At 41.6% G+C, this 26,925-nt stretch overlaps 1 protein-coding gene across 5 annotated transcripts; it reads right to left on the reverse strand.

The window, feature by feature from the left end:
• Nucleotides 1-1,298: 1,298 nt before the first annotated feature.
• ADNP2 (ADNP homeobox 2) lies at nucleotides 1,299-26,925 on the reverse strand. 5 transcript variants are annotated; one of them, XM_075052233.1, is made up of 6 exons: nucleotides 20,410-26,328; nucleotides 18,721-18,840; nucleotides 14,502-14,591; nucleotides 12,407-12,456; nucleotides 10,666-10,749; nucleotides 1,299-10,580 (listed from the first exon to the last, which is right to left on the reverse strand). In XM_075052233.1, exon 6 carries the CDS (start codon nucleotides 10,479-10,481, stop codon nucleotides 7,434-7,436), a length of 3,048 nt encoding a protein of 1,015 aa, XP_074908334.1. In that variant the 5' UTR covers nucleotides 10,482-10,580; nucleotides 10,666-10,749; nucleotides 12,407-12,456; nucleotides 14,502-14,591; nucleotides 18,721-18,840; nucleotides 20,410-26,328; the 3' UTR covers nucleotides 1,299-7,433. The 5 variants fall into 5 exon arrangements, with proteins under 5 accessions (XP_074908334.1, XP_074908332.1, XP_074908330.1 ...); XM_075052229.1 differs by lacking the exons at nucleotides 10,666-10,749; nucleotides 12,407-12,456 and adding an exon at nucleotides 26,491-26,925 and having other exon boundaries at nucleotides 1,301-10,580; nucleotides 20,410-20,570; nucleotides 20,744-20,918; XM_075052230.1 differs by lacking the exons at nucleotides 10,666-10,749; nucleotides 12,407-12,456 and adding an exon at nucleotides 26,491-26,506 and having other exon boundaries at nucleotides 1,301-10,580; nucleotides 20,410-20,570; nucleotides 20,744-20,882.

The following is a 26,925-nucleotide window of genomic DNA, read 5'->3' on the forward strand; positions in this document are numbered from 1 at the left end:
CGGACCGAACATCCCACCCCCACTGATGACCATCAGGGGACAGTTGCCCCTCGCTCCAGTTACGGCAACGTTGAATCATTCGATGTGCAACCACCTGGGCACAGTGTCTATCGTCTGCTGTCGAAAAGAAAAAAGGATGTCGGTGAGGCACGGACAACCCCAGACTGAGCCTGACCCGACCCTCTGCTTCTCCCTTGCGTGTGGTTCTCTCTCCGTGTGGTTCCTGGGGCTCCCTGCACTGGTTGCAGCACCGGTGGGTTGCGCTTGCTCTGGACCCCCCCAGCCACGTGCACGTTGAGTCTCGGATTAAAAGAGCCCCAGTATTGCTCCCACCCACCCTTCAGGCGCGTTCTCCAGAGACGTTCTCTCCTCTCAGGGACCTCCGACCCAACCTCTGGAGGTCTCAGACCCCACACCGCTGGTTTGGGGACGCAGCTCAGACCCCTCACAGACATGGGGTAGGTGAGGGGAAGCTGACTTGTCATACAAGGAAAAATCGCATATTTTTATTTAGCGGTATGGAGGAAAGGAGAAAAAAAATATATCACCCTTGCAGGGTTTATCGCCCCGCTCAGGGCTCGTCACCAACATAGTATTTCCAGCACAGCTTACCCCTCCTATCTCAGCTGGGTCTGCTTGTAGGGTCTGTGAATTCCTTTGTCTAAAACTGTCTGTGTCGATCTTTGCCCTTCTAATTTCTTTTAAAAAAACACCTCCTTCCACCCACAGAGAGGGAACGGGGCTGGCCCCAGCAGCTAAACATTTTCTGATAGTAACATCGCTGTAATCAAAAGTTTTTACGGCTGCAGATTTCCCAAAGAGCAATCTGTATTTCTCAGCATGATGCAAACTCTCCATCTACAGCACGAAAATCTAGCCAGCAAGAACACAAGTAGATCCAACAGTGTTTGGTCACGAAGCAGCGCGAAGAAAAAACTTTATGCAAATAAGAGCGATCTGGTGGACAGTTACCACTTCTCTTCCACCTACTCCAAAACCAGACAGAAAGTAGATACAAAGTGTGAAACCCACATCAGCACTTGCAGGTATTTCTAGGAGCAGTTGACCTCATTGCCCCAGAGGTACATGCGGTTTAGGGCAACAGAGAGAGTAGGAAGCACACAGAAGCATCTGCTCTGAGAAAATGTCCTTTTTTTTAAAAAATGCATCTTTTTGCTAAGTTCTGTTCCCCCGGGAGCCTTTGGACTATTAAGAGCTTTTTATTGCTGTTGTTCTGGGTCATTCCCACCTCCCCCAAACTAAAGCATTCAGAATTGCATGTGCAATTTTTTGAATAATTTTTATTAGAATATTTTAAAGTTTTATATATATTTTACATTTTATTTCTTAGAAGAATAATATTTTTGGAATAATTTTTATTAGAAAGCCTCTGGTCCAAGCTTTCTAACACACCTGATAACGAACAGAAACGGTATCAGAAGAATCCGGTGGCAGAGGTCTCACCCGCAAGAAGGACCTTTGCTCTGCCCGAGGAGACGTGGTCCTCCGGCAGCACCGGCCACCTCGACCTCGTGCCTCGGAGGGGCTCCAGAGGAGCAATCCCTGGGGCACTGCCCGCTCCCGCAGAATCCCCCCCAGCACTCAGGGACCCCAGCTCCTCTTCGCACTCCTCGCTTCTGCAGGGACCTCCTCCAACCCGCCTCCGCGGCTAAACCTTCAGGCACACGCGTTTATAAACCACGATGATATTGTATTAAGTCCCAGCACCCAAGCTCTTCAAACGTGACACTGGCTCTTCTCTACACCAGCGCTGCCTGACAGCTTTTCTTCCATTAACAGGTTTGGTTAATAGACTTGCACTTTTCACACCGTTAATAACATTAAGATCAGCCCCAAAAGCTACCTGAAAATGAGCTCTTACTCTAAAATAACGAAGCCAAGACAGACTCGATTCAGCTGCACTGCTCACGCTCAGCCTTCCATCTCCCCTACACGTAGGATGGTTGCTGACCAGCCCACCTCATGCTTTCAGCTCCGTTGAGGATCACCGTAGCATTAATCAGAACCTGATCACATGCACGGCCACACGTACAGCAGACCGCCAATGCTTTCAAAGGTAACTACCTGCTTCGGGGTAAGTAATGCCCTTGCAATCCTAATTCTCTGCCCAGCTCAGGAGAGGAGACTGTCCTGAGAGCTCCGAAAAACTTCTAATTCAGTCCTCGGTCTCTAGCGTAGCACGTGATGCCAGTCCTGCGGCAGGTGGACGACGCTGTATTTGCTATGCAAGATGATTTAATAAATGAAGTTAAGGGCACTTGTCCTTCACGACCTGGAAATGATTTCACAATGTGTGTTCCAGAATGAGGTCCCTACGAGCCAAAGAGCATCTCACAGAGGCTCCAGCAGCATCCTTTCTGCATCACCTTTTCTAAAAGGTGACGCTGCTGGCAGACCGTGAGTGTGACAGTACAGCTAACAAGCCCAGTCCGTTAAGAGACAGCCTTCCACATCCCAGTGGAAACTGGAAACTGCCAGGGGAACTTCCCACCCCTTTCACTGTTTTTCTGCAAAGAACAACTAAAAATCTACAGTGCCTCTCTATAATCTCTCTTCTGCTACTCATTTATTAATACTACTTGGCATTTTTCCACCCATCCGTAACTGTGCATTCTTCTTCGGTTATTCATACAACGGCTGCTCTAACACCGGGTAGATGCAGGCCAGGCGAGAAACAGTGAGCAGCAAAGACTACAGCAATCACAGCAGGACACATCCCAAATCTCACTGTGGCCCTTTCAGTCACTATAGATGTATGCACTACGCCATGCTCGGTACAGCCGAGTTACTGAAGGCCACTGAGGTCTTCCTTAGCAAGCCTGTCTCATACACATGCAGCAGATGCACAGCAATACTGCTTTATAGACTTCTCACTTTGTTCAAAATTCAGTATCTTTTTCACTTCCAAACGGATTGTAAGCCAAAATAACACTGACTCCGATACTACAATTAATCAGATCTTTCTCCAGAAATGTCCATGCCCAATGGCTTTCAATCAGACACACGGACCATCAGCTGTTCCATGCTCAGCTGACTTGGTGCAGGTCAATGCACAAAATATCTACCAGTCTCAGGAAGATACTCACCCACATTATACGCTAGGATGGCAAGAACTGCTATTACTCCCACTGAACGGACGAGAAGCCAAAATAAAATAAGAACTATATTTGCAAAGACACTTGAGGCCTCTACATTCCCCTGATTTTATTATAAGGTGCTCTTCAACATCCTGCTAGGTCAAACGCTGTGTTAATAAACAGTAGTTTATGTGGAATCAGAAGACGAGCACCCAGCCCACGTTCGTGTTCCTGATACCTGCAGACCTACACTCTTCTCAAACACACACGGCAGCACTGTAAGCACACATCGCCTCTAACTCGGTATGTTAAACTCGGACAGATTCAAAGCAAAAAAACCTATGTTGTACATGTTTTGGGAGCTGGTACCCAAGTAAAAAGAGAAATGGTCACAACTGTGGCTTGCCTGTCCAAAGTCAGAACAGCTGAAATGAGATATGTAGGCACTCAGGCAAGGTGTTAAGACTTTAAATGCAGCACCACAAAGTTCTGCTTCATTCATGAATACCCTCAATTTGTCCTTTTCATCTACATTTTGCAGAGGAAGGAGTGAAAATTCTTCTGACCTTTAAAGCAAGCCAGGCACATTTTCTGAGGTTTTATTTTGTCTTTTTTTTTTCCCCTTGCTCTTAGGCTACAGCTTTTTTCTTCATGTATCTGTACTTTGCTACTTAGCATCAAGTATCTCTCCTAGAAAAATGTGCCCACAGCTAAGCATGACAAATGTATGTTTGAAAATGGCACAGGCAGCTGCAGTAGAATTACAGTTTTATAGAGAAATTTGTTGGGAATTGCACACCCAAAACTATATTTAACAGCTACTTAGATAAGCCCCTAAGCTTTTCTGAACAACTTAAAACCGTGAAGGGAAAAAAAAGTTTGATGCAATGGTGAACTGTAGTATTCTATCCAAGAAGACAGTACTGAAAACCAATCACAAGGGTGTTTTGGTTTCTGTCCCCTTCCACAATGCCAGTTTACCAAACAGTAATAACTGAACTCCCAGCATATGAACATATACAGAAGAAAGATGACCAAGTCACATTATAGTAATAATCCTCCCTACTACGTATTCAAATAATAGGTTATCACACTATCTCACAAGCACAATTTTTCTGCTTATAAATTCAAGACACCACAACAAAGTATTTCTCAAACACAGAGACTTCTCCAGACCAATACATTTCAGAAGCAGAACACATGGCAGGGATTTTTTTTTGTTCCCATGAGGAACGAAGTACTTGCTACAATCATCCTGCAAACCAACCAGTATTCTTCCCAACTGGACTTCTTTTACTGTGGACCAGAGCTTCATCCACGTGCTTTAAGGACTTGCATTCAGACAGTCTGCTGCAGAGGGCAGCTCCGTTGCTAGATTTCTCTTCCCCAACAGCATCCACCAGGAGCGTGTCCTTAGAAAAGCACCAGAGACATTTACATTACTGCCCACACATCACCCTAGACAGGGGCAGCAGTATCTTTCCAGACTAACACTTTCTAACCAAATGACTTCATAGGTGAGAAGCCTACAGCAAAAGCCTAATTTAGTTAAAGCCGCTGATATAACTTGGCTGTTTTCAGGCTCCTTGGCTTTTCTGAAAACCATGACCATACTGTGTCTCAGTCACTGCTTTCACATTTCAAAATTCACCTGGTTTTCGTTTGTTTCTACAGTCCTCTTTTAATGAGAGCAGGGGCATTTAGTGATAGCAAATTAGTACCAAGACTTAAGAACATCAGTCTCTAGGAAAATATGCAGCTTTCAGTATTTGAGATGATAAAAGATATTACTATAATGCACTAAGGTCTACCTAAAGCACCTGGATCTAAGTTCTACGTCTTACTTTCCTTTTGTGTCTTTTAATAGCTATTTTGCACCAAAAGAAATTTTCACATCAAGTTCCCTGAATATATTAAAAAGGGCGGGGAGGGGGGAGATAGGCAATCATTTGCACACACACCTAAGAGAAAGTTAGAAAGCTGGTTTATTTGAAACTGTGAAATCAAAGTCCAATAAATAAAATGCTCAACATCAACACTAGACACTATGTAGGAAAACTCTGGTAAGACTGGACTGCTCCCTTGGTGCCCCAAGCATGGATGAACCCTGAAATGACTTCCCAGCTCCCCACTCCAAGCCATGCTGTTATCTCAAGAACAATCTTTAACCGTTCACGGCAAGCCTTCCCCAGATGCACGCTGCCAAATTCCTCCCTGCTGGAGTTTCACCAATACCAGCAGAACTACCCCAAAGATGACAGGGCTCACAGTATCGAGGTTTTAAGAGTGAAAATGAGTGCCTAGATTTCAGAACTTCTATAGAGCATCCCTCTTGCCCACTCAGAGCCCTTCCAACTGGTTCATGAACTGTGCTATGCCCAAATATCATTTTTTTTTATTTTTAATGAGCTATTATTAGGCTATAAGAACACAGTGCTTCTTACTGTCACTCTTTGGGGCGGGGCGTGCAGACAATCCCATAAATGGTACTTATCTTTGTTCAACACTGCTATTAAATGACGAGATTTTTCCAAATAGCAGATTCTCTCAGTTTAAGTAACTGTACCTTACATATACATTAAAATTCTTTGAAGTGATCAATATGAAAATATCAAGATTGTATCCAAAATAGAATTTCAAACAGCTTACAGAACCTCAGGTGGACAGTCACCAAATTCTGCTAAAAATGTCATGCCCTTTTAGAAATGGCACAAAAACCATTCTGTATCTGCTTTAAAAACTATTGCACAAGGCAAAAGTATGCTTACTACCTAAAAAAATAGAAATAAGCTTGGGCATATCACCCTTTCCTTGTAACACTGGCACAAGTGAACTGACAGAAGAGCCTGCTCTTTTTTTTTTATTTCTGGGAAAGAAGGGTGGGGAGAGGGGGATGAAGAGGAGGAAGAAAAAATAATGCATATTACAGGTTATTTATTATATAACTGGCTATTAATGAATATCAGAGGCACTGTTTGACAAGCCAGATGAAACAAAGCATATCCAGAAAGGACGGACAGTACTAAACAGGGCCTCAATGTGGCCGCCAGTACTATAGTTTGTTCAACTCAGTGAACTTTCCCAACAGCTTTTCTGTAATCTGTAATAGAGATGCTAGCTCATATTGAACCAGATAGTCTACTTGGGTTTTATACTATTCTTATGCTCTCTATAGGACAATTAAAAACAATGACTACATGAGTATCATTGGGTCAGGTACTCAACAGTTTAAAGTCTTGATGTTACCAATTCATCCAGTTTCAGCCTGTACAATTTCTGACTCAAAGGACTTCAAGCCGTGTATCTAATTTGCTGGGGAGGAGGCACTGCTCAGTTACTACCTCACCCAACAGCAATTTAAAATAAAGGTCAGATTTTTTACCAAACTTCGGTGATATTTGGATAGGGCTTCTACAGATAAGTGATGTGCACAGAAGTCATATACTCCATGTATCAAAACAATCTGACACTCTCCAAAGCAGTTTTGCTTTTTGAAAAAGAAACCAGATGCTGCTACCAAGCTTTGAACAACAGGTATTTAAACAACCAGGCTTCAACACCAACAAAGAGAGTAAACACTTCTGGTTAGCAAGATCTATTTAACAGGTAATAACACAACCGTTTGAAGTCAGTTAATTATAACACTTCAATAGGCACCCCAAGCCCCTCAATCCCCACCATGTTAACACTAGTTAGATACTACAAGTCACCAGACTTAACTGGCACAGGTATTTTGACTAAGAAAAAAAAAAGAGATTGCCATGTATTTTATTGCTACCAGTGCATTGGGAATTTGAAGGGGCAATGGCTGTAAAGGCTACAATCACTTCTTGAGTAGATAGAACAAAAACAGGTTAAAAAAATTAGGAGGACTTAAAAACACAAATAATCAAATAGATGTTTTTCACGTAGTTTACCTCAGTATTTTAACCAATATTACACATTTTATTGTTTAGAAAAGACGATGACATTGCAGAAAAATAAAATAAAATTTGGTTTTAACAGGACAAATGTTTTCCATGGTGGTATAAAAAGTGTAATGGGAGCCTGGAGGGGAAGAAAGGGAAACGGAACAAAAAAAACCCAAAAAAACCACTACTCCAGAAAAAGTAAAAAGCTAAAACAAATTCCAGATGTGTAAGTCTGAAGGTTTTAGCTTTTTCAAATACACAACTACGTGTGCCTTTCACAATAACAGTCACAACTGAACGAGACTTTTTGTACTACTGCACCCTTCAACAGGCCAGTCTGCAAGTTAAAACAAGTAATACAATAAACTGCTAAATCGATAAGTATGCAATTATGGATTGCTTTCAGCTGTTATAAAAAGCTTGTTTACATATCTAATGGTTCATCTTTTATATTCAAACTGTGCTTAATATTTTTTAGTTCGGACATACTGAAACCCAGCAGCACAGATGGTTTGTGACTATTTATCGCCTTTAAGCATATATTCCTCCTTTTTCCAAAGAACGTTGCAACATCAATTTTCCACGCATATAGCAGCGAGGAAAGTAATTCCATCTCTTTTTTAGAAGGATATGGCCTCTTGTGAAAGTAGTCTGTCAAAAACTGTTTTTGAGCCTCATACGAATTGTGATCATACTGTTTAGGATCTACTGCTAGAATGCGAAGATCCTCACTGGAAGGAAGCTTCTTCATCTCAGTTCTAGTATTAATCTTTTGTCGTTTGAAAGGCACTACCCCTGAATTCACTTCTTTTTCTGGAGCTAGAGCTATGCCAGTACTTAAGCTCAGAGGCTGCTGTTCCTTATTCCTTTGGTCTTCTGCAACAAAGCAGGAATCCGATTGCTTTCTTTTCAGTATCACAGAGTCATGCTTTTCACCATTCACAAACAGTAGCTCTTTCTTCTCAGTACGCTCAAGCTGCATCTTCACGCTTGAGTTGCTGTCTTTGGGAGCACTTCTACAACGGAGCAAATGTACAGCAATAGCTGTTAGAGTCATATTTCCAGTGTACACACCACAACAGTGGATGCACTTGAAAGCAGGAGACTTTAAAATTGTATGTACAGTTGGCATTATATGATGCCGCTCTTTCAAATGCATTTCATAGATTTCTTTACTAACAAACGTACCAAAGCAAAAGGGACAGGTTAACACTTTTTTGTTGCATCTATTGTTCACTTCTGCTGTCTGAGGTTTCACTTTGATGTAAACAGGGACAAGTGTCCTTGAATTTAGTCCAGCAAGCACTGCCAAATGTACTTCTCTTTCACCGATGTCTTCTTTTGGTAACGCTGTACTGAAATCAAAGTGTGGAAATACAAGGTCACCCTGAGCATCATTACCTAGTTGAAATCCTCTGTTGCTATAATCCGCATGTAACTGCTTTTTCCCATTGTGTGTAGTTTTATTGTGCTCCACGAGGCTTTTTAAGTCATGGAAAGTAACTGTGCAAAACAAGCAAGCTAAGCCATGCATCAAGAGATGTTTCATCAGCTCTTCCTCACAGAGAAAACACTTACAGGAGAAACACCGGACCGTCTTTTCTGTCATCCACCTTAGGAAGGGTGCGCAAGCTGCAAGTTTGTCAGGTTCCAGCGCTTCCTCCATTTTTACTTCACCATGTTTGTGGGCCACCTCCATGTGCACCTGGTAGACATTTGATGGGAAAAGCTCATTGCAAACAGGGCAAGTCTTCCACTGCTTAGCCTGCCGGATAGCCTGACTTGTTTCGGGACCAGGCGGGGAGGCTTGTAATGCTATATTCTGAGACGTTAAAACCACGGGAGGAGAGGGTGCGCTAGCCGGTGACTGCGACAACTGAGTTACCGCCCCAGGCTGCATTAGTTGGATGGGCATGTGTGGTGGCGTAACGGTTGCTACTCCACCACCAGGAGGTACAGGCAAAGTAACTGAAACTGGGGCAAGCGTGTACGTAGGTATCCCATTAACCTGCTTACCAGTTGGAATCAACTGCCTAAGTATAGAACCCGCAGTCAAAAAAGTTGTGTTTTGAGAAACTGCAGGTTGAACTGGCTGATTTACTGGGATAACTGCTGGGGCAACAGGTTGATTAAACTGAAGAAAGCCCGGTCTGACAGGCTGTCTGACAGGAACAACCCCCGAGGCAACAGGCTGGTTAAACTGGAGAACTCCCGACGCAACCGTCTGCGCCACAGGAAGGACCCTGGGACCAATGGGTCTAGTCACATTCCCAAGCGACTGGTTGACGGAAAGAACTCCTGGTGCAACCGGTCGATTCACAGGGCTGACAGGTTGAGTTACAGGTAGCGTTGCAGCTGCAACTGGACCACTTATAGTACCAATGTGTTGATTAATAGGAAAGAGCCCAGGCCTGACAGGTTGATTAAGAGGAAGAACTGCAGGGGCCACAGTTCTATTTATGGTCCCAACAGAATGATTAAGAGGAATAGCTCCAGCCCTCACAGGCTGATTAAGGGGGAGCCTATGGGAAACAATGATAGGCTGGGTAGGTGACGGCTGAATATTAAGGTTATTTTGACCTACAGGAAGATTACTAGATACCAGAGTAACATGCGATGGGGTAACAACCGGAGCAGAAGTTGCATATGGAAGGCTACCAGAGGCACTTGGAACAGTCAGTGATCTGACTGTGTTTTGAACTCCTGTTGACTGCACAACACCCTGGTTTTGAACTCCTGTTGGCTGCACAACAGCCTGGTTTTGAACTCCTGTGGGCTGCCCAACAGCCTGGTTTTGACCTCCTGTGGGCTGCCCAACAGCCTGGTTTTGAACTCCTGTGGGCTGCCCAACAGCCTGGTTTTGAACTCCTGTGGGCTGCACCACACTCTGGGTTTGATTATTCTGTGGAAATGCAAGCTGGACACAAGCTGGAGCTGTGACGGAACCTGCTGGGGCAGCGACAGGCCCTGCAGATGGAGCAGCCACTGCCACACCTTGGGGAGGCTTTGGAGCAATATGCATTTGTTTCACGAGTCCTGGTTTCTTAATATGTTCTGAAATCACAGACCTAAGTTTGTTCTCCAGGTCTCGGTGTGTTTCAGCTGTCAAGACATGATACATTAAAGAATCTTGGCTGTTTGCAGAAGCATTACATTTTTTACAGTAGTGCTCAATAGAATTCTCTTTACTTTCATGAGGTTTCTGGCCAAAATATGTACTTATTAAGTTTTGAAAATGGTTCATCAGCACATGTTTCTTCATATTGTAATACAATGTGTCTGTAAAGTGACATTTTAGACATGTAAAGTTTATGATGTCACTCCTGAATTGTTTCATGCCATCCAAAATGCTGACTGTATAGTTCTGTATTCTTTTATTAGATGAATGAAACATCCGGATATGTTTTCCCACTATTTTGGGATCAGAAGCAAATGCACATTTTGGGCAAGGAACCACCAGCTCTTGGTCCATTTCATCCTCGTGGTAACGGTGCAAGTGATTCTTGAACGAAGTAAGCAATTTTGACGAGAACTTGCATAAGCTACAGCAGTACGGCTTTGTTCTGTATCTCTGCAAACAAAACAAAAACATCCACTTAGAAACTGCCAGTTCCTAAATCCCTGTCATCTGTTTGAAAGTAAGTCTGCACTATCACCTGTCAAAAATGCCTTCATTGGATGTATAGCATGTATCTTCTCAGTTTCTTCTGTTTTTGAAAAGCAGGCTTAAAGATGACATACTTAAAGGGAGAAAAATACTTTAACTGTACGAAAATAAACCTATCTTCAACAAAACTGTGGTTTGCTCCCCCAATTACATGTCACTTGATAGCATTACTTTTCCTATCCATATGAACATTATTTGCTCTTTCCGAAAAACTGGTAGCCTTGTCAACCTTTTTTTTTTTTATCAACTTCCTATAGGAAGTTAACCCAGGCTCCTGCCAAAAACTACAGAATCAGTCACAGCAACATCCGGGTGACAAATCTGCACTCTCAAACATCTAGTGAACTTGTCTGTTCTGTCAGATGTGTTTTTCACCTTACTGACTTCTGCCCCTTATGAAACACCATCCAAAAGGAACAAGCTGCTCCACCCAGCCTAGCTAGATCACCCACATACATGTCACGGACATGTTATGAAGTAGCAAAAATTTGTGCAGTTATTTTTTTGTCATCTCATATAGCCATGAAGATGTCATCTGTTAGCAGTACTAGAAGAGTCTCCTGATGGTAACCAAAATCTAACCTCCAAATTCAAAAGATTGGGTCAGATAAAGCCACTGGCTGGCTAAGGCTGCTGAAGAGCACACTGGGAAGTTATCAGTGAATTATCCTCTACTTATACTCTCTAGGTGTCTGGTCTCAACTGCTAGTAAACAGTACTGCAGCAAATTAGGAGAGGCTTCAATCTTACTTTTAAAGCATACTGAGTAGAGAAAGGCCACTGACACTACTGAACTAGTGAAGCATACAGAGCATTATTAAAAGCTGCGCCTCACTAGCCTTATTTCTGAAGAAGTCAGGTGACAGAAAGGTGACTGCTTATTTTTACTGGTTGTCCAAGGCTTAGAAAAGTTTATATGCCTTTAAATACTGGGCCCATACAACTCTTTACTCCTCCCCCACCCCATTTCTGGTTTGGGTCTTTCTGTCCCCATAAACTTATACCATAGTGTAATACACAGTCAATATTTCCTTGCTCCCAAGCCTGAACAGTTGTTGTCAGATGCAGTGAGAACACTCTACTTTACAAGTTGTCCAAGTGCTGAATTAAGTTACTATTCCATAGTAACAATGTTTTCATTTCTTACACAAACAAGCATTGCGGTACACCACTAAGAAACCACCCCAGAACCTGCACACCGGTAAGTCTAGAAAAGTTAATGCTCCATGCCTTATTAAATATTTATTTTTTGATGGAGGTAAAAATCATGAGACTTCAGCAAAAGAATAAAAAAGTTATGTTTCTCAAGTTCTATCAAATTAGGACAAATCTTCAAGTCCCACTACTTAGCTCAAAAAAAACCCCAACAACAAATAAAAAAAAAAAAATCTGTTTCAGCAGAACAGAAGTATGTGGAAGTCTGCTACTTTGATATTTTCTGTATAAAATTGAGGTCTTCCACACAGATACCTTAGAAAATCATTTTGTCAGCATGTTCTCCTTGCACACACATCTAAGCTACTTTTCATGTTTGCAAGTGCTACTACAGTCTACTAATGGCATCTCAGTTTTACAGAAAATTTGACAAAAATAAGAATTCTAAGCCATTTAGGAAAAATGAAGCATCTTGAAGATTGACCAACACAATCCTTAACTGTACAAATGGAATCCAAAAAGGCTAATTAGAAGCATTTAGGAAAACTTAATTAGTCCCACTCCAAAGAACATACCCCAGAACGCAGTAACACTTTCCGTTGTGTAGTCTCACATTCCCCACAACCTAGAGACAAGCAGAAAGACACGATAGCCTCCAAAACCCGAAGTTCTTCCAAATTATTAATGTCTCCCTAAAAATAGTACCAACAGTAGAAACCACCAACTCATCGAAATACACATCTTCTCCAGCCTTCTGAGTTTCCAATGTAACTCAAACAACTTATTTTCCCCTTATGGCAACAACTTTGGAATAGAACATCCTGAAGGACCAACTTCTTTTCTCCCAAATCTAGGCAGCATGATGCCAAGATACGTGAATGATATAGATCAAGGAACCACAGCTGTTTAAAGAAAAGTTTAGTATCCAAAAGACTTGGCCTGGCAAATCTGTTCCACGGCAACACATTACAAACTCTACACTGAAGTTCATCACATCAGATTCCAATCTTGGTTTTTTGACAGATATAGATACTACTGGTTGTGCTGACCAGCTGAGTCAGGATCTGTATTCTCCCTTCTGGTAAGGGATCAGGTCTCTCTGCAGACAATAGGGATGAAAGAAGATTACCTCTCTGGTGCATGATTTTTAGTTCTTTTCCATTTTCACTGAAATGGCTAATCATTTTTCCTAAAGGACTGTGGAAGAAAAGAATTTTTTTTCTGTCTTAAACCCTTCATCTTAAGTTTTAGACAGGAAGCTTCACTTGCTCTGTCTTCAGCCTCCTCTTCCCTGCTTCATGTCTGGGGAGGAGGGGGAACCTCCCCATTCATCTAACACAGAAGACCTCCCACCACTGAATTTCTTTCTTTAGTCAGAAGGTACAGGAAAAGGCAAAAAAAAGACAAAATCAGCAAGGCTAGAGCTCAGATAACGTGCTGACTGGAGCCAGGAGACCTGATAAAAGAAGTTTTCCACTTGCATAAAGAACAGATAAAAAACCAACCACATCATCACCATGAACAGGATTTATTCCATTCACCTAAAGTAAAGGTAGTCTTGACTGAACGTAACTGTAAGCCTTACCTCAAGTGGCACTAAGAGGCTAGATGCAATCTGTCTCTATAGACTTAGTCAAGTCACATTTGACTCTTTCATCCACAAATTCAAATGAACAGATGAACCTCCAGCCTTAAACACGTGAACCCAAGTTCAGGAAAGGAGACAAAGGTCCTGAAGGGCAAGAGGGGTCACTTTCTACTAAAATGCCAGTTTGGCAAAGACTGTTGTGGCTTTGTTTGGTCAGCCTGCATGTTGAGGCTTTGTTAAAAAATGCAACTGTTGCACTTGGCAGCCTCAGTTTGTTTTAACAATGGCAAAGGAAGATTAAAAAAATCCTTGCAAACCACCACCACACTATTCTAAACCATTAACTTTTGTATTCAGGATGAAAAGAGCAGACCCACCGCTGTTTACATGCTGTTGACAGGCCTTCCTGATGGAAGTAATCGGAAGCCCTAAGACTCTTCAGCAGGACTAAGAAAAGACTACCTTTTCTTCTGGATATACTCCTATGCTCTACATAGTATCTTAGAAACTTGCTAGAATACAAAATTATAGAACTCCTTTGGTTTGTTTACCTCAACCATGCCTTTCTTGTAGATTCTAGCTTCACACAAGATTCCAGCTATATAGAACTAAAAGCTGTTTCACATACACAAAGCTAACTGGAATATGTTTTCCACTGCAACCCTATCCCAAGATGCTAATGGTAATTTCAGCTTAATCCACTCGCATCTATGCTATCAGATTTTCACCCTTTCAATGAAACAAGAAGCATATTGTATACAAGAGCGTGTTAAGACTACATATTAGATTAGGCTAAAAAGGCAGAATATTAGTGTGACATCTTAAATACTGATGTTCAAGGTTGTATCCTTAAAGACAGCAAACTGCATATATAGTCCTTATAACCAGCTGCACTATAGCGAAGAACACAGAGGAAAAGAAAGATTATTCCCTGACTAATAGTACTTAGAAAACAGATGTTAAAGCTATTTTTTTTACCATAACAAAGGTGTATTTAAACTTTTACAGGACTTCTGAAAGTGATGAAATTCAGTGACGCCACATGCACACCTACCCAGAATTTCTAACACAAACATACATACCTTCCTTTTGCCCACAGACTCCCAAGGAGAGACATCACTCCATGAAGTGTTACAAAAGTATTTTTCACCTGGGTCAAAACTTTTAAGATTCTAAAAGAAAAAAGAAAACAAGAAATAATCTCCTTTTGCAGTCTGTTCTGAATACAAAAACAGTCTCAATACAGAGCAAGGGAAAAGAAAAAAGGAAAAAACAATCAAACAGAGGATGAATGGAAAGCCCATACAGTATTCAGATACAGGTCTCAGTTCAAAGAAATTACTTTTTTGATCCCTCTTTGATTTATTTTACCTCAGATACTTGTTCATATGACTTCCTCATAAAACAGTAGGAATTTTGAATACTTCATCGTTACTGAAAATAATATAGGAGTGAAAATATTACACTTTAATTCCATTGCTTCTAGCCAAGTTCACAGTGAACACTGAAATGTATTTTCTCCCTCTACCTTTCTCCTCCTAAATCTGTAATATTTCACTATTTACTTCCATTTATTAACTTACCACTATGGTTTACTTTGCAACAAGTTTTAGTATTAAATCTTCATAGCATTGCTATGCTTTTAACTTAGAAAAACAAAGACATTCCCAGAAGCTTATTTCAAAGAGCAGCAGTATTTTTCCTCAAGCTGTAAAAGCAACAAGATTATCGTGTCCAGAACAACCATGACAGGATAAACAACTTCCCTTATAGCATTCTTCTAATCAATCCCATCAAAGCAGTTTATGTTCCTCAAGCCAAAGCCAGCTACTACTCTAAAAATCTTAAGTTCCTCTCCAATTTTCTGAGGTCCACGTGTATTCAAACACAAACTTAATGAAAAACAAATAAATAGATTCCTGTTTGCTAGGCATTTCTGAAGACCCTAGGCTAGCTTCAACAGCACACTAGAGTGTTTTAGATGAAACAGAGGCTACAAATCCAGGCTTAACCCTCAGAAAACTAGCATCGCTTCTCCCCTCACATTCTCCTTTCCTTTCACAAACCCCTCTTCACTCAAAATTCTGCAAGATGCTTAGAGAGAATAAGCTGTTTTCACCTCTGCACCAAACCTCATTGGAACAGCAGAAGCAGGTAATAAAGACCATTTAAGATTAGATCTCTTCCAAGAAGTTTTTTGACCAGTTCATGGTCAAATAAACAATGCAGTATTTATGTGAAATTTACAAGCAACACAGGATATACTGAGCAACAAAAAGAAACAAAGCCTCTAGCAGTCAAATAAATACACAATCCTACTTAATGCAGGCTCTGTCTGCACTAGGCTCCTCCCCATACTGTGCAAATGTGAGCATCCCTGTATGTATAACAGATTACAGTGAACCAGAAGGTCATGCCAGTGATAATTTGATTTAAATTAAATTATTCAAGAATTCAAAAAAACGTAGCTAAGTTTGCAATAAGCTTCCTACCTTTTTCAACCTTCAAGTTTCCCCAGGGAGAATCCTGAAGAGCTCAGGGCAACAATAAACAAACCCCTTCCATTCTAATCAACATGTAGGCACTGAATGAGTCACCTATTTGCCCTTCAGCAAAACCTTCTTTAAAAAAAAAACTTACAGGAAAAACCGTTGCATGGAACAAGAGAAATCCCACCGCCTTAGAGAACACAATGGTTTTCTTATATATGTTTGATAGATAAGACAAAGAGACTCAAGATTTACTAACGATTCTTCAGCCGAACACACTGGAGTGAATTATACACTGTTAAGAGTTTTCTTTAAGTTTATGGCCTACCCCAAATATGTTCTGCTTTTGGTTTGAGTACTTTCCACCAAGAGAGGCTCCTAACCTTGAACACCAGATTCCCACAAGCCAGATGTGTGTGAGAGTAAGTCTAGATAGTTTTGCTGAAATGCCAATTTCCTACAGCGAAGTACTCACTGATAAAAAAAGATAACCATTCTTATCACTACAATCAGTCAGTGCTGCGAATGGCTATTCTGAACTCTTGCTTTAAACAGAGATCCGCTCTGACATCCCAGAAGCAAGTTTTGATTGGCTAACTTGTTATGCCTTTCCCACATTTCTCACTTTGAGAAGGGGAAGAAAACAGGAGAAGGGAAAGCTAGCAAGAAGGGAATAAAAACCCTCTGAGAAGCCTGATTAATCCTGATGCATAGAGGGTATTTCTAAGTTTAAGAGAAAAACATTTTAAAACTAAGAACTGTTCTCCCCCCGTATTAAAACCATCAGTGTCTTTCAGAACAAAAAGACAAAATGCTCAGAGTTTAAATGAAGACTTAAAGATCACAATACATTAAAGAAGCTAAAACAGTTTACTAAATGAAAGCCTCCGATATTAGTGTACTTAAAAGTACTACTCTGAGAATAAAACTAGTAATCTAGCTGAAAAAACTCATGTATTCTTCCTAGCAGAGATCAATTAAGAACTTTTAACCTCAAAACTAAACCATTTGGTCTCCAAGCTACAAAGAGATACCAGTTACATGTGAAATTCCTTCACCTTCCTCACAAACTACTGTCCCTTATCATGCCTCATTAGAACAGTTTAAGACCAGTTTTAAGACCAGATGGCAGGTCGAAGTTTGGATCACATAATTTCAGACTGTTTCCTAAATTGTCCAACCTCCTCACAAGGACAATGTCCAGAAATCAGTCTTAATAGTTGAGGAAAAAGGAAACAACCTTAAGCTACTTCTCACCTACTAAAACATCACACACTCTATTCTGCCAAAAAGAAATACCATCATCGTATGAGCCAAGTGCAAATCAAGTTCTAAAAACCATTCTTCTTGCTGGTAACGTTATACCAAAACCAGCCCTAGATTACCCAGAAAAAAACAAACTGAAGTTATGAACTTGGCTGAGGGAGAATTATTGGCAAAAAGCTCAAATGGTAATTTTTTGGCCCACATCACAGAGAGCTTTTTCCACAATGGAAATGTTCGCTGCGTTCCCCACCACCACCATTTATTAAAAATTAAGCAAAACAAAACAAACACACACCACCCCCAAAAAAACAACCAAACACAAAACACCTTATTCCTCATTCACCCTTAAACCCCATACTGCAATCAAAAAGCTAGACCACAATCAATTTCATAGCAAAAAAAAAACCAGCACCAACAAAACATTTCTACTTCAAAGGGTCAAGACAGAACAGCTTTTGACTTACAGATTTAATTACAAAACAGTACACAAAACAATAAAAACAGTAAGAAAATGGAAATTACTAGACAAATACACTTTTCCTTGAACTCTTAGAACATTTATTTAGATGTACCAACATCGTTCAACTGCAATAACCAAGACTGTTCCAGAATTATTTATGCATGTACATCTTAAGCGGGTTTTTTTCCAGTCAATTACTTGCACAGTTTCAGAAAAAACACCACAAAAGACACAGCAGCACCCCTACAGAGTTAACTTACTTTAGTACTATCACATAGAATTAATCCAAACTCTTGACTACAGTCAACGTGAACTCACAAACATACTAAACAGCCAAAAAAACCTGTGTACCAGCTGGCTGAAAGCCACTAGCGTTTAGTCATTGAGTTGCATTACTGCATTTGTACTTTTTCTGATATTAGGCTTGCCAATCTGATGGTGTGAATTCCTCCTGCTTGTTGCACAATACTTTCTCCTGAAAGTGGCAACAATGGTACTAAGTTCATCTTGATTGCCCAGTACATTTGCATATACTTTTTAAGATGCAGAACTGAACCCCAGCTCAGTAAGTCTGGTATTCTTCCTGGACAAAAAGTTTAAAGGTGTACAACAAGATTATTGGGTCAAATTGCTTGTCCATTTTCAGAAATACTGACAATTTGTATATCCTTCAGGGGCTTGCCTTTGATATATGACGGGATGCCTTGAGTAGACTCAAGTCTTCATCCGCTTGTGATTTTAAAAGAATCACAAAAAAGTTGCTGTGTAGTACACAAATAACATTTCATTAGTCTGTGGTGTTTTTCCTAAAGCTGTACTGTTTCCTTTTGTTGAAATATTACTAGCAGAAAATATGCACCACCATCTACGACACATCCTGTTGAGAAACAAGAGTTTCTTTCAATGTTATGTACTAAATTGCTAATTCCACCCCTGGCATACGAGTAGTCAATCATGAGTAATCCTCCCAGTAAAGACCCCACCATGAAGATCTATGGCAGAGGAGTATCATATATACACTAAAAAGTGAAATATTTTCCAAGGGTTTATGTTTCAGATTCGTTTACATTATTTCAAATGCTTTACCTTCAACAATTCCCTGCAGCTGTCAAGCCCAAGATCCACAAGAATGCCCTTCACCTTTTTTCGAGCCTTCCTGATATTATCAAGATTTTGAACAGGAATTTGAAACATTTTGCACTTTTCCTGAAAAAGAAATACAAAAAAAGTGATGGAATACTTGAACACAGGCCCTTATATTTAACAGTATTAAACCAAAAACTGAAGTTTGAAAAACACATTCTTAGATATTAAAACCCAAAAGCCTTAAGCCAAAGAACTGGTCTCATTAATACTTCCCAGTAGATCACTTGCTTTCTCTTAAAGGAAAGAAAATCTGATTTTGGGGGGGGGAAAAATCCTTTACATTTCTTTTCTCCTATCTAAACAGAATTGCAAGTTTTTCTTTCAGATCTCTTTGGGTCTATCTGGCAGCTATACTGTGTTTTGTGGGGGCCTTTGTAAAAGAATGTGAACACCAGAATTTTAGTAAGTTCTTTTCAGAAAATTACTATCATCTCATTTAGGAAGGAGGAATTCAACACCTTTCACCTTGAATGTTAGTGTCAAGATGAGAAGCCTCTTTGATAGTTTGGTTTGTTGTCATGTATGTACATGATTAAAATATGATTGCTAGCAAAATCTAAATTTCCTGCAGAAGTTTCTGCTGCTGTAAGCTGATATGAATCTTGGCATAAAACAAGCTACTACAATATTAATGCAGTAGAAATAAAACGTAATTAATGTATGGCACTGATAACTAAATATACTGAAGTGGGACATATTTTTTAAAACCCATATGCTTTTAGGTCTCCTCCTCTTGAAGAAGTGTATATAGCTTTATCACCTTCCCCTACTCCAAAATTTGGATTTATACCCTACCCTGCTCCCTCCAGCAAGCTGTGATAGCGCGAGTCGAACATACAGAGCAGGGTGACAACTAAAGCAGATTAACTGCTGCAGCTCATCTATTCAAGGGCTGTTGTGCAGCGTGGTTGCCCACCTGTCTAGAACATACCACCAGGAAGGGTCTAGTGCTTCCCCAACAGCTAGGCTTTTATCAGTCCCCATGCAGCTGGGCTATGGACGCACCAGTTGCTTATCTTCAGCTCCCAGTACATCATAAGGTATCCCCATGGGCTTAGCTTTAGAAGTTATGTGCCTTTATCACCTCCTCCCTAGATTATAGCAAATTGCAATTTAGACTGAGATTCTGGAAACTTAAATGGGCACAAAATGCAACAGGACTACCCTGCACTAAAAAAGGTCACTGAGAGCTTCACAGGTATTTCTTTGTCCTTAAATAGCTGGCAGAGGACCCAATACAGTTTAAAAGATCTCAGTCCTTATCACTAAACAATTCATCCAGAAGAAAAAGAAAAAAATTAAGAAAATCCCCAAACAGGACTTCAGCCCTGATGGTCTTAAATGTCTTGAAAAGCTGTACTTTTTTAAAAAAAAAAAAAAAAAAAATCAAGATCACTGTCAACATGAAATCTTTGCCTTGAAAGGTGAGACCTTCCTGTAAACAGCTGCAAAAATCCCTCCCACATAAGACAGAAGCTACAAGTTAAGCCTCACCAAAAGAAAAAAACAAAATCAAAAAACTTTTTCTACTCTGTATGTCATCACTCAAGACAACAAAAAAAGAAACCTTAATTTATGTACAAAACATACAATTGAGGGTTATTTTAATTAAAATTTCACATAACTCACATGCTATTCTCCTCTTCTTCTCCCCCCAAAGGAAAGGTGTGTAGAGAGAAATGGAGAGGGAGCCCCATTTGACAGATGCTAGTCTTGTTTTCTAATATTTTTTATCAGCAAGAAGTCTGGAAGACATTCTGATACCATTGGGGTGGGTGTGGAACAGGAACCTATACAGAATGGAATAAATAAAAGTAACTAGTTTGGCATTCTACCAAAATCCAAGGAGTAAAATCAAGACATAAAACCCTCTTTTTAAAGTGAAGTCAACTGGGAATTTGTATAGTCTCCGCTTAAAGCTTTATGATCAGTCCCTCTATGATAGCAGGTTATGTGCACCAACCCCATGGTCCACTGCAGGTAACAACAGAGCTGACAGGATGTCACCACACTCAGATCAGCCAGAAGATGTGGTTCAATACGTTAGGCTCCACTGGAAACAGTTCCTCCATCTCAGTCCTTGAACTGATACACTGATGCTACTGAAGAAGGTGAAGCAGACATTTCTTGAGGCATGTCTATCTCACAAAAAAGAAACATTAGTCTGCAAAGGTGGTATAGTATGTAACATCCATGTATCTCAAGAGTTTTCTTAACCAAGAACTTTACTGAAATGGAAGTCATTAATCTGGGAGAAAGAAAGAAAAACAAAACAAAACCAAAACCAAAACAAACAAAAAAAAGAAACCTGCATACAAATTACTTGGTTTTCAGTTGTCAAGTAGTTGGTCTTCAATCCAAAAAGATGTATATTTCTGTATCACATGCAAGGTTATTCAGCTGGTATTTAAACAAACCGCTTGGGAGTAAGGCTCTAAGTTATGCATCTAACATTCTCTGTATTCATTAGACCAGCAGTGCCCCATAATAAAGGTCACAGAATTTCAACCTTCTAAGCTTATTCGCTCAAGCCCTCAGTTTAATTCCCTGATTACTATACAGGTTATTATCCATAGTCTTTTACTACTAATTTACTTCTCTTGTATTTTGGACATTCGTCACGCCTTAGCTTAAACTTTGTTTCCATGCATAACTATGGTCAATCTTTTGTTGGTACGCATCCCACGCTTAACCAGCAAATTCAACATGAAAGCACTACAGTAAAATTAAACCTGAGTCACTCTAGCCCAAGGGTCTTGATCCTTTTACTGCATTGGCTACCTAAAAGACAAATGTATCTTAAACTACTTTTAACTGTAGTTTCCACAGACAGAACCTTTTCATAAACAGAATCAAGGCAACTTTATAGCAAAATAAAAGAATCATTGTAGCAACTGATGTCCCAAACTCAGTTCTAAAAAGGTCATTCAACTCTTACTCAGGCATTTTATCCATCAGTCTGCTCTTGGGTTTACTGTTCGTTTAGATAACACCTCCATAACAATAGAGCAAACTGGAGTTTTATGCAACACTAAAGGTTCCCTTCATTTCTACAACATTTGTAATCATGTATTATAACATCCAACTACATTCAGCTTTTCAACAAACATCACAAACGCAACTCTTCCCTTCCAGTAGTACCGTAATATCTTAATACTAGTCTAAACAACAAGGTAACAGTCTGGACAGTATCTTGCTAGTCAAAGACAAATAGTAGTTTGCCAACTAACTATGCTTGACTAATTTCCCTGCATTAAAAAAAGTGAAAATACCAACATCTCACCTCTTCAAAGTGAGAATTCACCACAAAAATGGAAAGTTCCTGTTTGCCTTCCTTTTAGCCTACTTCTTGGCACAATACTCATTCACCCTGGAAGGGACCTCAAGAGGACACCCAGCCCAGCCTCCTATCCAAAGCAGGCTCAACAATGAACTGCAACCGGGGGCACTCTGCATCTTGGCCAGTCAGGTCTTGAAAACCTCCATAGACAGAGGTTTGACAGACTCTCTGGGCAACCTCTTGCAGTGATGGACTGTCCTGGTTTCAGCTGGGATAGAGTTAATTTTCTTCCTAGTAGCTGGTATAGTGCTATGTCTTGGGTTCAGGATGAGAAGAATGTTGATAACACACTGATGTTTTCTGTTGTTGCCGAGTTGTGTTTAGACCAAGTCAAGGATTTTTCAGCTTTTCCTGCTCAGCCAGCAAGAAGGCTGGAGGGGCACAAGAAGCTGGGAGGGGACACAACCAGGGCAGCTGACCCAAACTGGCCAAAGGGGTATTCCATACCATGAGATGTCATGTCCAGTATATAAACTGCGGGAGTTGGCCTGTGGCAAGGGGGAGTGTTGCTTGGGGGCGATCGTTGCTCAGGAACTGACTGGGTATCGGTTGGCAAGTGGTGAGCAACTGCATTGTGCATCACTCTTTCTGTATATTCCAATCCTTTTATTAGTACTGTCATTATTAGTTTCCTCCTTTCTGTTCTATTAAACTGCTCTTATCTCAACACACAAGTTTTACCTTTTTTTTTTTTTCCAGATTCTGTCCCCCATCCCACCAGGTGGAAGGCAGGAAGTAAGTGAGTGGCTGCATGGTGCTTAGTTACCAGCTGGGGTTAAACCACAACATGGACTCTGCTCACAGTGAAAGGTTTTTTCCTTACATCAAATCAGCACCATTTCAGTTTGTGTTCCTAGGGAAACTAGGCATATGCAATCAAATTAAATACAAAGCTGGTATGGAGCTGGAGCAAGGAAGGTGCACAAATGTGCCTTCCACATGCGTGCAAATACATCCAACAAAATCCAACAGTAAACTAGATAATTGGGCATTTCTAGAGATTTCAGGCAGCTAGAGAGAAACCCTGCAGAAGACCACAGAGAAAAAGGCTGCAATGTAACCCTTCTTAGACTTTGGATAATCTACACAGAAGCCAGATCTCCAGACATGTTCCTAGGAAGCTGGCCTTCACTAATCTCTGGCTCACAGAACCACTTATAGTAGGGAAATTATGAAAGGCTTGTGGAATTTTGTCCTTTCATATCTGCTTTGTAAATTCAATCACTCTTACTTTTTATACCTTCTTATCTGGTAAACTGCAATTGTAGCTGTGGGTTTTTATACAGACTTTCAGGTTTGGGGGTATTTGGGTGGGAAGTATTTCTAAAGGTTTGTTTACCAACTTATATTTCAGCAGTTGCCAGAGTTGACAAGCACCAATAAAGAATTCTTTATTTTCATTTTCATAAACTCATTACAAATTGATAATCCAATATTAGTTGAGAAAACAATAAAAACTGCTTTATTCCTGAAAATGAAATGAAAGCATGTGATCTACTAATTCTCAGAATCTAAAGACCAGGAACACTGAATGGTAAAGACGGCAGCTAGGAGAACAGGCACGCTGAGAAACTGCCTAGAAGAATGTGAGTTCAGCTTGGCCATGCTGAATTTTACTCTCAGCAATTTTGTTTTGTTTCTGATAAGCTTACAAGCCCTCCAAGAAGTCATACCTGGATATCTGCTCAACTGCATATTACATGGACAGTTCCATTCCCTGGACTCTTATCTGTGCCTTCTGAGAGAGACCTAACCAGATTTAAGAGTATGTTAGCACCATCAAAACTTATCCAGCCTTTGGAGGGAGAGGGAAGAAATGCATATAGCTTCCTATCAACATCTCTAGGTGTTTTAACAGCTTTGAAAGATTTGATTCCTGGAAAGAAAAACAATCAGTTGATTAGAATGGGTACTATTCTTGTTTATTATTTAATTTGTTGTAAATTAAACTAACTACAGAAAAAATAGATTAATAAAACTTACTAAGAGTAGTTCTGGTCAACTTAATAACACTGCTTTATCTTTTTAAATTCCAATTCCTATCCAAGTGCAACTTGATAGAAATCTCCAGTAAAAAAATTAAACATATTTCTTTTTTGTGTAACTAAATCAGAAACCTTTAGGGGTCTCAAATTATAGATCTCTTATTGTCACCACAGTTTTGCTCTTTTCTTGGCTATAAATCACATACCTGCTAAAACAGGCATCTATTCCCACACAAAGATGGCCATCCTTCAATAGTTACTAACACAGCAAAAAGCATTAAGGTATGTGATTACATAAAGATACAGCACATCAACCTGCATCTTACCTAAAAAGTCAAATCAAAACAAATTTAGATCACTAACTTCAGCTACTGTGGTTTAAATAACTACTGTGGTGCTTCACTGACACACAATCAAGTCTCTGTTATCCAAGACTAGTTAGAAGAGAAAAAGAGACTATACCATTCAAACTCACAGAGCCTTCCTAGAGCACTGTTGACTCGCACAGAGCTTGACTCCCCTGGGATCAGCACTGGCCAGAAATAGGACCCAAGCTCATTCTAGATGACTTGAGCATCTAGGTGGAGCCTACTCAAACCCTGCAGGACTCCTCAGCCCCATGTGTATGTGAGCAGAAGAGTCACACACCAAGTTCAGCTACTCTAGGAAGAAATAGGACTGCATTTGTACTGCACTAGTCAGCCTGGTATGACTCAAAGACATTTCACTCAGATACACAGAATAGCCCACCACAGCACAGACAACCCACCATCTGAATTTAGCAGGGGGACAGAACTGAAAAAAATAAGGCTGTGCTACAGGTTTCAGCAGAAGAATCAAAGTGTTAAACACAAGCCAGCTCTACCAGCATTCAACAAAACTTAACCCAAATCAAGGTGCTCCCAGTGGTAAAACACATGGCAATATAAAACTGTGTCTGTGTGCTCTTCGTTGTGTCTGAAGATTTGCTATAATTTGGAGGGGAGACGAGCTGTTGTTTGTTTTTCTTTTACTAAACTTTCATGAGATTAACTCTTAGAATTACAGGTCTTATTACAATTTTTAGCATATTTATTACATACAGATTGTCTAAATACTGCTTTAAAGAAATTCCCTTGTTCAAAATTAAACTGAAAGTTTATTAGAAAGAGCACTGAGATTCCTAGACTATAGATTGGATATCCCAAGAGTGAGTCTTTGTAAGTATTTCATTACAAGTCTTTAAAACTTTTAGGGGTTCAAACATGTTCTTTTTGATGACAGGCAACCGTTAAGGATAACAGCCAGTTCCCCCCCCCCGCAAGAGTTTATCTGTCAGAACTTAAGTATTTATCAGCTGAAACAGAGCTGTTCATAACCTCGACAGTACAGAACTATGAACCGTTGCAGCAAAAGTCGAATACCTATCTTTTATTCCATTTACAAATCAGGAGAAAAAGAACTTCCCACTACTTCCTCTCAAGCACAAGGCACGCGTATTCAAATGGTTTTCATGATTTGCACTGTGCAGGTTATATTTGTTTACATTATTCATAAACTTTTTTATTTTTTAAAAAATGTACGCACTGCTTAAGCACCACGAGAATAGTTGATGTAGTTTTGCATTCCATTAATTTTGGTTCTAATTTTGCACGCGTACTATTCCCTTGCGCATTACAGTTTCCCACGCACTGTTTCAAACACCCATGTCGTCCAGAAGTAATTAAGACTGTTCATCCACAGACTCTGAGACGACTTGCTAAGTCGGTTCCTTAGATACCCTATCGCTGAAGTATTGACAGAGATTGGGGAAAAAAGAAAAGAAGCCGAAACAACGGCGGCCCTAATTAGCAGTGGCAAGTCAGGGAGTCTCCCCTCTGTTAAAATACCTCATTAGGCTAATTTCTACTTCCGACCACAGGCAAACGCGGAAGTCCCTCCTCCGCTGCGGGCAGGGGGAAGGGGGGGATTGCCCCCAGGCAAGCCCACGAGGGCTGCCTCCCGGGAAGCTGGCCGGACATCGCGGTGGTCGAGCCGCTCCGCAAGACGCCGGCGCTCCCAGCCGCCCCGCAGCCCTGCCCCATCCACCGCCTTAGATCTACGCCTCGGCTCCCACCGGCCGGCGACGGCAGGGGGGCTGACACCCCCGGGCCTGACAGGAGCCGTGTGCGTGTGTCCCCCACAGCGAGGCCGGCGGGGCGGCGGGGCTCCCAGCGCCCCGCCGAGGCAAGCCGAGAACGGCCCCCCCCCGTTCCCCGAGAGCGCGGCGTGCCGCCTCTCCCCCGCGGCCACCTCGCCTCCTCCTGCGAGAGCCGCCCTGCCCGCGCCGGGCACCTCCGCCCCCGCTCTCCCCTCGCCCCACCGCTCGGGGCGGGCGCCGCCGGCGGCTCACCCCGCTGCACTTACCCGGCCGGGCTGCAGGGGGAGCCCGCCGCCGCCGCCGCTCCGCCGCCTTGCCGCCGCCTCGCCGCCTGCCGGGTCGCGGGCCCGCGCCGCAGCCTCCGCCTCCCGCTCCTCACAGCGCTGGCCCCGCCGCCGCCTCCTCCTCCTCCTCCTCCTCCTCCTCGGCCGCCGCGCCCCTCCCGCGCCGCGCCGCGCCCGCCGCCCCGCGGCTGCTCCTGCGGCTGCTGCCGCGCTCACTCCGCGCACCGCGAGGGCGGCGGCGGCGGCGACAGCGGCGGCGGCATCGCCGGATCCCGGGACCGACCTCGGCTCAGCCCCCACGCCCGCCCCTCGGCCTCCGCCCGCTCCTCATCCAGAGCCAGAAAGAGAAAATGGCGCTCGATTTATCCCAGGAAGTGACGTCGCGGCTCATTTGCATGCCAGGCAGCCAGCCAATGG

This window comes from Buteo buteo, chromosome 20 (assembly GCF_964188355.1).
Source record: "Buteo buteo chromosome 20, bButBut1.hap1.1, whole genome shotgun sequence".
Lineage (NCBI taxonomy): Eukaryota > Metazoa > Chordata > Aves > Accipitriformes > Accipitridae > Buteo > Buteo buteo.